Source organism: Vespula pensylvanica, chromosome 5 (genome assembly GCF_014466175.1).
Source record: "Vespula pensylvanica isolate Volc-1 chromosome 5, ASM1446617v1, whole genome shotgun sequence".
In the NCBI taxonomy this organism is placed as follows: Eukaryota; Metazoa; Arthropoda; class Insecta; order Hymenoptera; family Vespidae; genus Vespula; species Vespula pensylvanica.
Window position 1 is genome coordinate 4,318,676 of NC_057689.1, and position 17,500 is coordinate 4,336,175.

General features: G+C 36.1%; 1 protein-coding gene across 5 annotated transcripts in view; it reads right to left on the minus strand.

Annotated features, from left to right (window-relative positions):
- Positions 1–17,500, minus strand: part of LOC122629691 (AF4/FMR2 family member 4) — a 153,230-nt gene that overhangs the window by 128,692 nt on the left and 7,038 nt on the right. For all 5 annotated transcript variants that reach the window (XM_043813412.1, XM_043813413.1, XM_043813411.1 and 2 more), the window contains exon 2: positions 16,606–17,500. This exon is cut by the window's right edge and continues 27 nt beyond it. In XM_043813412.1, the coding sequence (XP_043669347.1) occupies positions 16,606–16,667 (62 nt within the window). In that variant the 5' untranslated portion in view covers positions 16,668–17,500. The remainder of the gene's footprint in view (positions 1–16,605) is intronic.

Here is a 17,500-nt window from a genome sequence, read left to right on the forward strand (position 1 = left end):
TCTCTATCTATCCCTTTCTCTATCTCTATCTCTATCTCTATCTCTTTCTCTTTCTCTCTCTCTTTACAGGACAAGAAGAGGAGGAAGTGAAAGAGGAAAGGGAGGATGAAGATCGCCTTCTCTATCTACCTTCGTCTTTCATGTTTAGAGAGTAAGTGAGATGAATAGATGGATAGATGGATAGGTAGATGGATAGATAGGTAGGTAGGTAGGTAGGTAGATATAGAAAGAGAAAGAGAGAGATCGGCACGTCACAGGTATTTACAATTCTCCTCGTTGCGACAACGCAAGAATCGGAGAAATGAGAAAGAGGAAGAGAGAGATAGAGAAAGAAAGAGAGAAAGAGAATGAATGAGAGAATGAAAGAGGAAAGGTTAAAGGGGAAGAAAAGGAGAAGGGACGAGGTATCCTGAGAGGCTGCTACGGATCGATGCTGTGTTATCAAATCACGTTCTCTCTCTCTCTCTCTCTCTCTCTCTCTCTCTCTCTCTCTCTCTCTCTCTCACACACACACACTCAGTCTATACGTATATCACACCACACCCACACACACGCACACGCACACGCACACACCGTTTCTCCTCAACAACGAAAGCGTCGTCTCCAGCAGAGTAGAGACCCTTCGACGTTCACAGTCCTACGAGTCCTACGACTCGCGAGAAACGCCTAAATGACGGAATAATGGCGCTTCTTCTTTCAAGCTCGTTCAATTATTTCTGTCCAGAAATATCTTACACTCCCTACCGTCTACTTTCTCCAAAATCTATCCTTTTCCATTCTTTCTCTCTTTTTTCATTTTTCTTTTATTTTTTAATGTTCATTGCCGTCATCGTCATCGTTATCATTGTCGTCGTCATCATCATCATCATCATCATCATCATCATCATCATCATCATCATCATCATCATCATCATCATCATCATCATCATTACTGTTATTATTATTATTATTACTATTATTATTATTATTATTATTATTATTATTATTATTATTATTATTATTATTATTATTATTATTATTATTATTATTATTATTCATATCTTTCTTGCAAGATTGGACGCAGTCGAATTCGATCACTGCAAAACCAACTTCGCTCGAACGAGCTCACGAAAGTCATGGAGAAACGAAAGCCACGGCATGGCGCCGAGAAAGTTGGCAACCTTAACAGGCTCCTATCGAGCTACTGTCGTTGCCTTCTTGTAGTCGACGAATACGATGAATACCTATTTTGTTTATATTTCCATTTTCTATACTATACGTTTTGTACTCTTTTATTTATTTATTTATTTATTCATTCGTTCGTTCGTTCACGCTGATCGCATCCAAGACACGCGACTGACCGACGATCTTACAGAATTTCTTTTTTTAGAAAAGTAATTCTCGACAAGTCTACGGCTATATCAATTCCTAAATCTCCTTTTTTACACTCCTATATTACGCATTCCTTCAATAATAGAGAAATCAAAGTTCATATTTTCATCACCGAATTTCGATTAACTACGCGCAAAACAAGTTAATGTACATATTTATGTGTATGTATTTGTGTATATATATATATATATATATTCATTAGCATTTTTTTAACATAATATTCAATGCAAAATCGAAACACCATGTGTATGATGTATACTCCGAGTAATTATTAATATCATCGACAAAAATATAACGGAGGATGATCGAACATTTGACATTTGTGCGGTAATAATATCTGTGCACCATATACCTGACACGAATTAAAGTTAATAGAAAGGATTATTCTAACCAAGTAAAAATTGGGAAGACGAAGTTGAAACTAAAGACATTAAGACGTGTCGTCGAACGTATGCCACGAGACATAGCCGAAGGAAACTCGTTGAAAGTCGAAAGATAACGTCGATAACTTGGCACGAGGAGGAGACGATAAAGGCGGCGCGAGGGATAACGAGAGCGGAAACTCGAGTACTTATACGCGAGACGAGACGTAGGTAGGTAGGTCGTCTCTCTTTTTCTCTCTCTCTCATTCTTACTCTGGTTGAAAAGCAGGTGGATAGAATTCCGTGAGGTAGTGCTCGCACGAGGAAAGAGAACGAAGAAGGAGGAGAAGGAGGAGGAGGAGGAGGAGGAGGAGGAGAAGGAGGAAGAAGAGGCACGAGGATCTTCAAACCGGATGATTCCCACAACACCTCCTCCTCCTCCTCCTCCTCCTCCTCCTTCTCCTCCTCCTTCACGAGAGAGAGAAAGAGAGACTGAGAGAGAGAGAGAAGACTTAACGGAACTCCTTCTACGCGATCCTGACGTCACGTTAAGAGTCGGAGAAGCAGCGTGTCGTCGTCGAGAAATTCTATCGACCCTATTCGAGAGCTCGATACGACACAAAGTATGCGTGCGTTTCTGTTCAGACAGAACCAACACGATTTTTCTCCCGTCGATATTTTACTTGTGGTAGAAAAGAAAAGTAGAGAGGAGAAAAAAAAATGGTAGAAAGAAAAAGAAATAAGGGAGATATTTTCAATAGTGACGCAAAACGATCGATCGATCGATCGATCGATCGATCTCTTTAATGATCACGATAAATGAGTTTTAATAAGGATTAAACGTTAGGTCGATCGTATTGGTATGTATGCATATCGAAGGATAAAAGAGAAAAGAAGAATAATAAAATTAAAAAAGAAGAAGTTGTTCTTGCGCGAAAAGATACGTAACGATTCGAGTAGCTAGTAAAAGTAGTCTGATGCGTTTCTAAGGGGGTTCGTACCGAGCGACAGTTACGCTTTAATAATAATGACTCCGGCGGTCATTGACGCTTCAGGAACTCAGTGACCTCGAAGATACCAACCAACTCAAGAAGACCATTTGGAATTCGGATGTGACGTGAAATAAATTTTCAGTCTCGATCGTATCGACTGTAATACGTAAGAAAGAGTGAGAAAGAGAGGGAGGCAGAGAAAGAGAGAAAGAGAGAGAAAGAAAGAGAGGAGGGAGGCAGCTACTATGGCGTCGGCCGAAATGTAAGACAATAACGGGTCTTCTCTTCCTCTCGAAGAACCTTGAAACCAATTTTTACCGTTCCTCCCACTTCCACCAATTTCATCTTCCTACTCTTTTCTCTCTGTATATTTCTCTCTCTCTCTTTTTCTCTTTCTCTCTTGCTCTTTTTTTCTCTTACTTTTACTATACTCGATTTTCTAATAAAATTACTAATATAAACTCCAAGTCGAAGGCAGATTCCGATAATATCACTTTTCGTCGTTGTTTTCACTTCATACTCGAGATTCCACACTCCGATAAGATTTTTCGCTTGCAAGAGGGTAAAATTTTTGTAGAATCATTTTGTCGACACGTATGTATCCTATGTAAATATACATATATATATATATGTCCATATAAACCATACGTACATACATATGTATGTATGTGTGTATATATATATATATATATGCAGCTATGTTGATCCGAAGTTACCCTAGAAAAGGTAACATTATACCTTTGCGTAATTTTTCCATTTCCAAATAAGAGAAGAGTCGAAAAAGCTTTCACGATAGCTTTCGATTCGAAGGAAAAGCGATGACCAAGCGAACGTGCTTCGTGCTTGCAAACGCAACGGGGCAAACTCGTCGGACACTCTCCTTCCGGAAGCTACGGAGGAGGAGTTCGTTGAATGCAATCTCGGTCTGGCTGGTAACGAACGGCAGGAAGAGAGATCGACGATGGCGACGTAATTCGAAGGAACTTGCCAGTGACACAATGTGATAATAAAAGCACGAGGAGCTACTTCGAGACTAAGCAGTAATAATAGTAGTAATAATAATAGTAATAGTAGTAATGGTAGTAATAGTAACAGTAGTAGTAGTAGTAGGAGGAGGAGGAGGAGGAGGAGGAGGAGGATGAGGAGGAGGAGTAGCAGTAGCAGTAGTAGAGAGGTAGATGCTCGACAAATGCGTTTAGAAGTGGGCTAACACAATAAACTCACGCTATACGTTATATCGAGACACGTTGAGAGTAATCTTAACGCTGGGGAATGTGACTTCGAAAGTGTTTACAATACTTTCTACGAAGTCCTAATTAAGGAAACGTGTCTAACCTATCGCCAGAGCGAAAACTTATTCAAGATTTAACGGATGATCCTTAACATGATTAATGGAGCAACCATTTCTTTTATTCTTTCGTGCGAAAATAATTTACATAACTCGTTGTTAGTCGCAATAGTTCCAAGTGATCAAATTAATCTCGTCTAACAATGATATCGCAAAAAAAAAAAGAAAGGAAAATAGAAAAGAAAAGAAAGAAAAAAGTCCATAAAAAGGATTACGAAAGATACGAAAGTATCACGTAAAGCAAACGATATCGAAAGGACAATACGAAATCGAAATGAACGAAATGACTCTGAATTGATATAATAAAATTATTTGATACGTTTAAAATGATAGGACGTTTAAGGAACGAAATAAACGATTGATATGACTAGAAGAAGTTCGTTGTTAGAATGCGTTAGAGTGGGCTCGATTTTAAAATCGCATCGAAGTGGTTAATCTCGAGCACGTCGTAGGAACGGATTGCCAATGGTGAAGATGGGGAGAAGGAGAGAGAGAGAGAGAGAGGGAGAGAGAGAGAGAGAGAGAGAGAGAGAGAGAGAGAGAGAGAAAGCCACTCTAGAAGAACTAAGAAGAACAAGAAGAACAAGGAGGAGGAGGAGGAGGAGGAGGAGGAGGTACACGCGCATACCGAGGCCGTTCCGTCTATCTTCCCCTACCATTGTTTCTCCTTCGTGTCTCCTCCTTTGCTTCGACCGTAGTAAGAGGCGCGATGCTACTGTGTTACATATTTAAGCTGACTTCACACTGAATGACTTCCTTCTCCCTCCCTACCTCATTCTCACCCTCTCTCTCTCTCTCTCTCTCTCTCTTTCTTTCTCTCTCTCTCTCTAGCCATCCTACTCTCCTTCCTTATTTTTCTCTATTTTCTTTTTATTCTTTTTCCTTTATTTTTTATTTTTCTCCTTTATTGATTCTTTTATTTATTTTCTTTTTCATCTCTTTCTTTTGGTTCTTTTTGACGATAAAGAGTACGACGGCATTTTGGCCGAACGACAAACGACGATGCAGAAAAACGACTTCATCCGTGGTAATACTTTCACTCCTATACTCTCGAGGAATAAAACCTGAAGCTCGGAAAACTCTCGGTTTGAAAAAAAAAAAAAAGAGGGAGAAAAAGAAGAAAAGAGGAAACAGGAAAAAAAAGAAGTTAACTCTCCTCGATTAACATACCTGCCGTTGTGTACTTTCTTTACGTCTTACGTATACACCGTCTGGCACTAAATGCTATTTTAAATAAGTACAACAACGTCTCGTTCGTTCGCAATTCGAAAGAACACGAATTTCTTTAAGAAAATTAACGATTTCCTTATCGACTATAATTAATATGAAATTAATTGGATTCTCCGACGCTTTTCTGATATTACGTAAAAAAAGAAAAGAACAAAAAGAAATGAAAAAGCGAACATAACGAAATAAAAAGAAAGAAAGAAAGAAAGAAAGAAAGAAAGGAAGGAAGGAAGGAAGAGAGAGAAAAAAGAAGAAAATTCGATAAAATTGTCACGTTTAAATTGATAAAATGTTCGCGTAAAGATTTGTAGTTCTGAAAAGAGTCTTTCGTAGAATGGATTCCTGAAAAAATACATTTGTGTTATTTCGACGATAATCTATATACGAATGCACGTAGAATATATACATGTATGCATGCATGCACGTTATATGCGTCAAACAAGTTTTATGTTGGAGGCTCGTTAAAGAAAAATGGTTTGCCGTAGAAAATCGCGTTAGAACTGGCTCGAGCATGCAAAGTAGTACTCATAAAAAAAAAATAGAGAGAGAGAGAGAGAAAGAAATAGAGAGATTAGATCTAATATCTAATAAAGAAGTAACTTTTTACGTAAGACCCATTTTCGTAGAGGGCGCTATTTAAGAATGATCAAAAGCGGAGACTCCGTTATTATAACAGTAAACGACGAATACGAATAACAAATACGAATACGAATGCAAAGACGACGACGAGGACGACGACGACGAAGAGTAGAACGAGAAAGAGGAGTAGAACGATTTGTTCGTCGCTAGTTAAACTCGAGCACCGTTTTGTTAAACGATTAAAGCGAACGCGAAGCACGTCGCGATCGTTTCCATTAACTCGCGGTTGTGAACGTGACCGAAGAGACCGAGTCTCTAGCATTAGAAATCCACCGGTGAAAGTGTTAGGCTGCACGAGCACGACGGCTTCTCGTGCTTCAAGATCCAACGGCCGTTAGACGATTCCTTACTGCGCGTTAGATCGGACTTCGAAATACTGGAAAATGTTGGACAATGCAAGCCAATTCGATAGATCGACTTAACTTATTTTGCTAGTATTTTCTAACGATGTTTTCTATTCCCATATGTCTCATGGATTTATTTTTACGCATATCTTCTTCTATCTTTCATCGTTACGATTTATATATATATATGCATTGAATTTTATTTTTTATATGAACAAAACCTATATTTTTTTTATCCTTTGTGGCTTACATCACTAATGAATTAAAATAAATAATGAATTATTAAACAATTTTCGAATAATCATACATGTCGGCGTTAAATAATAATAATAACAACAACAACAACAACAAAACATTTTATCTCGTTATGAACGAGCAATGAAGTAATTTCATAATCGTTTTATTTCCAAAGTATCATTCAAATTTGGCGCGTGTTAGTCGCGCGCCTGCAACTGCATGGGAATCGAGCACGTTTTATCGACTGTAAATATAGGAGAGTAAATAAGTGTATACGTTTCGTATGTATAGGTTTACGTATATGTATATGGTGTCTACGCACGTACGCCACGAAGGAAAGCGAGAAGCGGAAAAGAAATTGGAAGGGGACGATTCGCAAACAAGCACAAAGTTAACTGTTGTGTGGGCGTTGGCCCTGGACAAGAATCTGATCCGTTCGAAAGAATTTCGAGCTTCTTTTTTTTTCTACTTCTACTTCTACTTCTACTTCTACTTCTACTTCTACTTCTCCTCCTCCTTCTTCTTCTTCTTATTCTTATTCCTCCTCTTCTTCTCTTTTCTCTAACACGTTGTTTGAACTTCCACTTTTTTCTATCTTTTCTCTCCTATCTTTGTACTTCAACGCTGATATTATATTATCCAATAGATAATAATCCGAGAGCAAGCCTGTTGTGGACTTGGACTCGTTCAAGAGCAAGTAAAAACAAAGATAATAAATCTACACGGAACGGAAACATAATTATGCTTATGTTTTTCAATGTAGATACGTTAGATATATTTACATTTTTTTCTTTCCTTCTATACGTACATTGTAAGATTTGTAAGTCTTTTTTTGACGTATATATATATATATATATATATATATATATATATATATATATGTATGTATGTATGTATGTATGTATGTATGTATGTACAAATACAAATACACACGCACGTGCATACACACACGAATACGTATAGTGCATACGTATAATATTTTCTCAGAGAAAAGAGACAGTGAAGAACAAACTATAATATATTACATTACACGTATACGCACGTATACATGTTTACTCGTTTCTTGAGAGTATTGTTTTAAATATTCATAATGTGAGTTAGCTCGTTTGTTACTTGTCGTTTATGACTTAAGAAAGTGACTTAGGTCACGTTATTTTTTTAATAGAACTATGTAAAAAATAAAAACGAATGTTGATTATCTCGACCTTCTACACGTTATTTAATTTTTATGAAAATATAAGAAGAAGAGAGAAACTCAAATTATATCATACTCACAAGATGGCGTTATAAGGGAATAAAAAAAAAAGGAAGATAAAAAATAAAGAAGAAAATAAAAGAATAAGAAGAGAAAAAGGAAGAATAACCATGTAATTGAAGAAAACGAGATACGTAAGACCATACGTGGTTGTTAATTGGAGAATTATTGACAATGTCATTATCAGACGCTATCGGTTGTTCCTGCCATTTTTATCACCGTACGTTATCGTGCTTCGTTCAAGGTCGACGAACCAAGTTTAACACTATTATTCCCGTATCGAAGGTGTTCCTCGCGTTTTCTCTCTCTCTCTCTCTCTCTCTCTCTCTCTCTCTCTCTCTCTCTCTCTCTCTCTCTCTCTCTCTCTCTCTCTCTCTCTCTCTCTCTTTCTCCAAATAATAAAAAAAAAAGGAGAAGAAAAAGTCAATGCCAAACGATCTTTTTACCATTTCTTTTTTCGTATGTGTGCATTTAGGAAATCGACTGAAATAAAAATAAAGAGAGAAAGAATATTTGTCATCCTTCGCATCAAATTATATCAATTAACTCGCGATAATTTTATATCAAATATATCCATTCAAAGTCACGGAAAGAAAAAGTAAATAATTGAATTGATTATAGAAGAATCGTTAAAGAACAATCGTGTATGCTCGAATCACTATCGTTATTATTATATGTAATTGTTATTACTACTTTCTACTGTACAAAAACATAATAGCAAGAGAGTTTGTTCGATGTAAATGTTCTCGCATGTGCACACGATCAACATACGCGTCGATATACATATTTACTTATATATGTGTACGTACACATACACACATGTTTGCTCTAGCGTGAATGCTCGTGATAAAAGGTACGTAATCTTGATAATAAATCGTCCCGGTAAAAAAGATATCAGTGATGCCAATATTTTTCTTTCTATCAATCAAATACTCGCCATAATACTGTCTACACAATCCTATATATCTATATATATATATATATATATATGCATATATATTTATGCGTATGTACATATACGAATATTATATATATGTATGTGTATATATATATATATATACCATCTAATGTCTATAAAAAAATATAATTCGAAGTATAATAAAGAAGTGTACTTCCATGTTCTTTGTATCGTTGTGCTTGTGAACTCTGACCTTTACGATTCGTCTCTTTTCGATTCACGAATGAACGAAATAGTTACATGTATACATATATATATAATATATATACATACATACAAATACATATATATACACATATGTATATGTATATGAAGTAGACGATTTGCATAGTCCGATATAAAAAAAAGTCTTTGGACTTGCATTTCGACATGTTTCCTGTATACATATATGCTCATGTAAATCTATAAAAATACATGCATATCAGTACGATACTAAATGTACACATGTATGTCATCGCTTAAAAAAAAAAAAAAAAAGATAAGATTGCACACTTGTACGGATTACGTAGAGATATGCAAAGTTTCCTTCTAATTTCAGACCAATTTACACGGTGAACCAGTCGATTGTTGATATTTCTGAATCATCTCGGAAAAGGATAAAAGTAGAAAAGACGAAGAAGAAGACGAAGAAGAAGAAGAAGAAGAAGAAGAAGTAAAGAGAAAAAGAAAAAGGAATCGTTCAAGACAACTTTTTTAACGAAGTCGCCAAGTTTTCTAAGTCGGAGATGAAGTTTAACAGGGAAGAAAACTCTCTAAGCGTTTTTATGGTGAGAACTTGACGATCCGTAAAAGTGATCTTCGTTTTTTATCAAACTATCCTGCGTTCTTCATTTAACTACGATTCTACTAACTTATTTATGTACCAAGTTACGATTCGTTCCTTTCGGAATTTTGCGATAAAGTGGCCTTTTTCTTTTTTTCATTTTCAATTTTTTTTTTTTTGCATTTCTTTTACTTGTCTTTTCTTTCGTTTTCTTTGGAAAACCTATATTTCGAACAAGCTTCGATTGAAATGTTATGTAAAAAGCGATAAGATGATTACGAGTCAGTGTAATATATGCACTCGAATAGAGTTGGAAAAATGTTATCTTTCAGAAGCTTCTTTATAATGTAATTTAATAAATCCTATACGTACATAATATATAATACACTTACGAGAGAGAGAGAGAGAGAGAGAGAGAGAGAGATTTTGTTTTATTTATTTAGTAATTCTCAATCTCTCTTGTTTAATTATCTCCCTAGCATGGGTTAACGAAAAAAAAAGAAGAAAAAAAAGGAAAAGAAAAGCAATGTATATTAATTATATTAATTATAACAAATTTGAATATAAACTACCTCCGTAAAAATTCCGATATATTGGTTTTATTTCATTATTTCGAACCCTTCTAAATCAATCAACGGGACCCTTTCCATCGATCCCCAACAGACCGTATCCCTTTACAAATACATTCGATAACATCTTATTCGAATGAAACACGAAGAACATAGGAGAGAGTTTTATCAGAGAATAGAAAAGAATCGAAGATAGGAAGAAGTAAGAAGAAACGATGCAAAGGATTATCGCTAAGGGCTAGACGATCGTTCCGGCGCCTGGTGGCCTCGAGATAATGAACAGAAGGGCGGCGCCAGCTTCATTTTTCCTGTCTCTTTCTCTCTCTCTCTCTCTCTCTCTCTCTCTCTCCCTCTCCTCTTTTTCTACCCTCTGCCTCTCTCTCTCTCTCTCTCTCTCTCTCTATCTGTCTTTCTTTCTCTTTCTTCCCCACTCTTTCACTTTCCATACTCACGTGCACAACCCACCGCGCCGCTTGACATATTCCGCACGCGTGAAATTGTCGAAACAAACGCAAGCTCGAAAGCTCGTTAGAATAGAAACAAGAGAGAGAAAGAGAGAGAGAGAGAGAGAGAGAGAGAGAGAGAGAGGAAGAGAGAGATAAAGAAAAGAAAGAAAGAAAGAGGGTGGAGAAAACGCATTCGGCGTGAATTTAATTCCACCAGGGAGCCATTACGGTTTATATGCGCCTAAGGGCACGAGCTTTCGTCGTCGTTCTCATCGTCGTTGGTAAAAAGGCTCTAGAACAGTCAGTGTATTTCGCTACGAATCCAGAAAAATTATATCAACGAAAGAGAGAAAGAAAATTACCGAAAAAAAAATACAGAAAGAGACAAAGAAGGAAAGAGATAGAGATAGAGAGATAGAGAGAGAAATAATTACATAAAGAAAGCAAAAAAAAAAATATTTAAAAAATTGAAGAAAAGCAATGAATTTTTCGACAAATTTCTCATTACTACTCGATATAAGGAACGGTAACTCAACGGGGGGGACGAACGATATATACAACCAAGTATTTCTCGTTTAGGTTCTCGTAAAAAGAGGGAAACGTCTTCCGCATCGATCGGCGAAAACATGTTGGCGAACCACGAAGCCAATACGGTGCTACGAACGAATAATCACCGTCAGGGACAAACAACTACGTTATAAATTCATTTTTTCATTTTTTTAATCGTTTTTTTTTTTTTTTTTTTATCGAGACTATGTTTATAAAAGCTGTCAGGATAATCAGATCGTTCCATCGAATATATTATGACTTTTTTTACTAATATATGACTGCTTATGTTCTAATAATGTATCTTCACATATTCTAATGATTTATACCTACTGATTTTCTATTAATTATTGAATGTTGATGTTAACAGGTTTGGAAAAGACGATAAAAAATTCTCATTTTTTTAATTATCTTTTACTCTATCACATAACGTTAATGCCTTAGAAGAGATAAAGAAGATATTTAACTTTTATCGACTCTAGAATAATTTTTCTTTAACGATCTACACGATGATGCAATACGTATATACTTAGAAAATGATGTTCTACTTCTTCAGTTAAAAAAAAAAAAAAAAAAAAAAAAAAAGAATGAAAACAAGTTAACTTGTTGATAGATACTAATAAACAGTAACGGAACGGGTTATTGCGAAAAAGAGAATTACGACGAATTTTGATCTATATGTATAAAACGAGTCTAATGTACGTCCTTGAATAACTCAAGGCAAACTTTTGTGTAATCGTAAACACACAGAAAAAAAGAAACAGAGAGAAGTGTGTGTGTGTGTGTGTGTGTGTGTTATTAAATCAAACGCGATAGGAAATATTTCTTCTCTTTTTTTTTTTTCTTTTTTCTTTTTTTATCAAGATTGGTTCGACATGTAAATGGAGAGATAAGTTTCTAAAGAAACTAACTAAAGCAACTATTGTTATAATGAAAAATCATAAATTCCATACGCGCGTCAACCTTCTATCTGCTATCCAGGATAGGTTATACGTTACGTGCGTATACTTGCTAGGTGATACACGATAAACGCGATGATTTTTGTACAGCCGACCCTGTCCCACATTCGCGTTCTACCTACTTCTACCTATGCATGTGAAACGCGTACATACACGCGTAGCCGCTGAAACCAACCGGCAATGGCGTTTCTCCCGTTCACCGTTTCGTTCGTCGCGATATTCGAGCCTACGGGTGTGAATCGAACATCGGTCCAATCGACTTAACCGATTCATTAATTCCATTTTTCATCGATTTCTACTCACTTGCAAATAAGAAACACAAAACAAAAAAAGAGACAAGAAAAAACAAAAACAGAAAAGAAAAATAATTAATCTCGCGTTAAACTCTATAAATTCTATGCGTCGCATAACTTTCAAGTCACACACTTAGATATCTTGTATTATTTTTACATTTTAATTTCATCTTATCTGTACAGAATTAAAACTGTTATTTCATATACCGAAGTTTCTCGTGTTTTTCTTAAGCACGATTTATAATTAGCACGGCACGATTATATCGATTTTAATATAATATATTATAGCTTTCACGTTACTCGCATACATATGTATATAATCTTTTTGCTTACTGATACGAAAAAAGAAAAGAGAAAGAACGATTGAATTTCTTTTTTTTTATTGAAATCAAATCTGCCAAAACAAAATCTATGATCATTGGTTTGAGAGAATCGGTAATAAATATCGACTGCAACGATGAAACGCAAATCTATGACTTTTATCTAAACGTTTTTCGGTTCCAAAGTATGCCAAAGAAATGTCAAGTTAATCGTATTCAATTAAAATTTAAGAACGAAGAAATAAATATGATTAAAAAAAAAAAAAAAGAAAAAAGAGCAAAGAAATAATTAAATAAATCAATCCATAAATCATATAAAAAAAAGAAAGCGAGTCTACAGGAAAATAACATAGGCGTGTGACAACGATTTATCATTGGAGGAGAAGGAAGAGGGGATTTAAAGATCGGTAAAAGATAAATTTGTGTTCGTATAAATACACATAACGTATATACGTAAATATATACGTAAGTACGTACATGTATAGATATATGTATATTTAGATACGTATATCGAGAAACAAGAAGTATTTAATAGAAGTTGAAGGAATAAAAGAGAAGAGTGAAGTAGGAGGATCGTTTCGCTTGAGGTAATTTCCTACAAGTGTGTCCCCCTCAGCGTTCGGTATTATCGTTTTCCAAGCTTATCGTCGATAAAATATGCGACTTGTCTTCTCGCACGGGGAGCTATTAAAGTAGTCCTTTAACGTATCTAATCGCACTTAATTGCGAATAGTAGAACGAGAAAAGAAATGATGGGGGACAGATAGAAAAAGACAGACAGACATATAGTTGGAAACAAAGAATGAGAGAGAGAGAGAGAGAGAGAGAGAGAGAGAGAGAGAGAGAGAGAGAGAGAAAGTGTGAAAGAGGAAGAGAGAACAAAGAAAAAAAAAGAAAATTAGAGACAAAGACAGAAAAAGAGAAAGAAAGAGATAGGGAGAAAAAACGTCATGACACGTCGCGCATTTAGACGGGACGTCGAACGACGCGTTCATTATCAATTAACGCGCACGCTTTCCCCGTACGAGTTATCGGTTAATTCCTCTTTTTCAAGCTTTTATTTCGAGAGTGCAGTCGCCCAATGCTTTTTACGTTGTACACGTCGGACCGAACCAAGCCGATCGATTCGCGAAGCATCGCAAGCACACGAGAGTGAACCTTCCCTCATCTATTCCTACGTAGAGTATATGTACGTTTATTCGTGCATATGTTTGTGTGTTTGTCCTTGTATCTGTGTATATATATATATATATGTATATATGTATGTATGTATGTATGTATGTATGTATGTGTGTATGCATGTACGTTGACGAAGGACGAATAGTAGACTCCTAAGCGAGTAAAGTATCCGCTCGTTATACCGTTCGTGCATTACCCTCTTTTACGCATTTCTTTTTTATGCACGTGCGCGTCCATCAGCGAAAAACATCGTTTTGCGATTTACTTAATAAGCGAATGAACAGGGACTCGCTATTTGAAAAATGAAAAAAAAATTTCACTCTTTCTCTTTCTCTCGCTCGCTCGCTCGCTCGCTCGCTCGCTCTCTCTCTCTCTCTCTCTTTCTCTGCATTGTTATACGCACACGCGTTTGGTTGTCCTTGTTCGATGCGATTAAAAAGATTGGGACGGATTAAAAAAAAAAAAAAAGTAAAAAAAAAGAAACGAAAAGAAAATAAGCAAAAAAAAAAAAGAAAGTAGTGGGCGTAGTTCGAGGTTTATCAAGTTCAAGTTCGACGTTCAATCGTGTTTAATCGAATAATATATTATTTCGATGTTTTCGAAGTGGGTATGCTTTTATGAATAAAATAAATAAATAAATAAATAAATAAATAATAATAATAAAAATAAAAAATAAAAAGAGAAAAAAGGAGGAGGGAAAAAATAGTAGCAAAAGTTCGATTACAGCTCTCCTAAGTTTTCTATTAATATTAAAAAATATTCACTCGCTGTAGAAAATATCTTTTAAAAGTTTCAATTGATGGATATGTATGTATCTGTCTATTTCCGTGTATATGTAAAAGAGTTTCTCTATTTTTCGGTTCACGAACTACCGTTTTGATAAAAAGTGTCAACTAAAGTGACATTCTCATTGTTAAATTCATCGTCCTAAAAATATCGACGTCGCCTTTCGTCGCAACAATCGGTTGTTCTATTGCATGTAACTTTAAACCTGAAAGTACGTGTGTATTTACGTATACACGTTCGTTCAAGTTCACCGCGTTTAACGATTTCACGTGAAGCTATTTTTATCTAAATACGTGTATAAAAGCGTTTTGGAGGATTTCCTTTCTAAAAGATCGCAAGATCTCGTGGTCATCTTTGTTTTTTTCTTTTTTTTTTTTTCTTATTTCTGTTAAAGGAAAAATCTTAATACGAATCTAACGTCGTCCCAACTAATTTTCTTCCGAAATTTCGCATTGATCTGCGCCTTTTTTCTTATTCTAAAAAAAAAAAAAGAAAAAAAAATAAATAAAATGAAGAAAGACTCTCGTCTGCCATTTTCTAACATGAAAATTTAAATGACATTGCTAAGTCGAAAAACAAGCGCATACTTTTGTATCGAACGGTACAAAATCTAATCTAACTAATTACGATGCATTAATGTTCAGAGATAATAAGAAAGATGTATCCTCTAAAGGAAAAGAAAAGAAAAAGAAAATTCATATCGAAGGGACGCGCTCAACGATTTCAACGCTCGATGGACGATAGAGAAAAATAAAGAAACAAACATCCTACAAGTTCGTGATTCGAAAACGAATCGATTCGAATTCCAAGATGATCGTAATATGAAGTAGTTCGTGTGAAACTTTCCAAGACAGTTAGATATTTTTTTTTTTTTTTTTTCTTATTCTTCGGCGTTGAAAGAGAAAGTTCGAATGTATTTCAAATAATGCACATTAACATTTACCGGAGAACGAAGAAATAAAGAAAGAAATGTTACTACATATATAGCGTATCGTTTCATGTTCGTTTAGATTTTCTTAAACCACGAAGATGAGCTATCGAAAACATTTGCATACCGGTATGTATATATTATATACGTGTATATAGACGTACACATGTATACATAGAATCGTATATCTGTCGTGTCTACGTATATCGTAGAAAATGGAAGTCGCGACGTCTCGACGCTCGGCGTCGTCGGGAACAACAAGTAGTAAGTTCGTGTATCACGTCGATACACATACACGCACACACGTATCCCCGCTTATACGTAGAAAGATATATAACGTATAGAAACGCATATACATATCCGGCTGGCTTTCGTCTGAAAACGCATCGCGTTACGCGTGTAACGCGCTCGAACGTAACGCGCGCGCATAAAGAGGCGCCTTTCGCAATGCCTCGCCTCATCGTCGATCCTTCCTACGGTTTCACTTTGATGCCGAGCGGATAAAACTGTGTCGGAAGGTTACGTGACTCCATCTAAACATTCTTCGTTCAATCTCAAAGCAACCGTCTTAATACCGAACGAATGCGTATTAACCCTTTTCAACTGTGCTTACATTCGTAAGCGAGTGAACATACCATACATATGTATGTATACATATATGTATCTATACACATGTATAATACGTTCGCGTGTCACGTAAAAGGAACGAATCTATTAGACTAGAACGTTCATTAGATTACATTTTTCCTTCTATCCGATTGACCCAATCTACTTCCTGTTATACGAGTAACAGCTTTTGATAAAATAATCTAAACAAAAAAAAAACAAAAAAAAAAAAAAAAGAAATTATTTATTCGTTTATTTATAAACGAATCATTAAGATTCGATTAGAGTTTGGACAGTTTCGATGATCGAGTAACAAACTTTTTGTAGGTTCTGCATCGACCTGAGTATTCCTTGTCGCGTCACATTTTCCGACCGTCAAAAAAAAAAAAAGGAAAATGGAGGAAGAGGAAATGAAAATAGAATAAAAAAAAAAAGAAAAGAAAAAAAGGTGAAAGAAAGAAAAATTTACGGACTCACCTCGATAAAGTGCCCTTGAGCAAAGGATTCCTGTCGTCATAATATCCGCCGGACGAAGTCATCTTCAAGTAATCCAAGGAACGGGCACGTGGCACTCGACACTGACACTACGGCACTGCATCACTGTGTCGCGTGATCCGTTAGCCTAGCTTTCCATTCACCGCAGCAGCAGTAGCAGCAGCAGCAACGACGACGACGACGGCAACGAAGACAACAACAACGACGACGACGACAACGACAACGACGATGATGACGTTCGAGCGTATGCACGACGACGATACATCGTCGTCGAATTAATCGAGACGGCGCACGTCAAAAGACGACGCTTCGTCCTCTTCTTCCTCGTGAAGATTTTTGCGTTAGATCAACGATGGAAAAAAAAATGATCCTTCTTCCTTTCCTTCTTTTCTTTCTTCCTTCCTTCCTTTCTTCCTCTCGTTTCTTCTTTTTTACAATTATATCTTCATTAACTCGCTATTTCTGTTCGTCAGTTCACTGTTCGAATTCACGATTAAGATTACTTGCCGTTCTCTCTTTTTCTTTTTCTCTTAAATATGTCACATACACCGATGATACTTTTTATCGTCTTATTATTGTCACGGAATACGTCATAGAAAGATAAAAAGAAACAGAAAAAAAAGAAAGAAAAAAAAAAAGAAAAACTTTCGTCGTTGCTCGTTAGAGTAAGCGCTCACTGCGCACGACGTAGTCACTCGAGAGTGCGACTTTCGGCGAGCGAGGACGATCGTTCTTACTCTTTCTCTCCTACCACAAGGTCCGTTCTAGATGCTCGATCACTTTCACGATTTAAAGCCAAATTATTTTCTTCTTTTCTGGAACGAGGTAATCACCGGATTGCCGCTTCGTAGATCCCAATACTCGTTCGTGGTGGCAC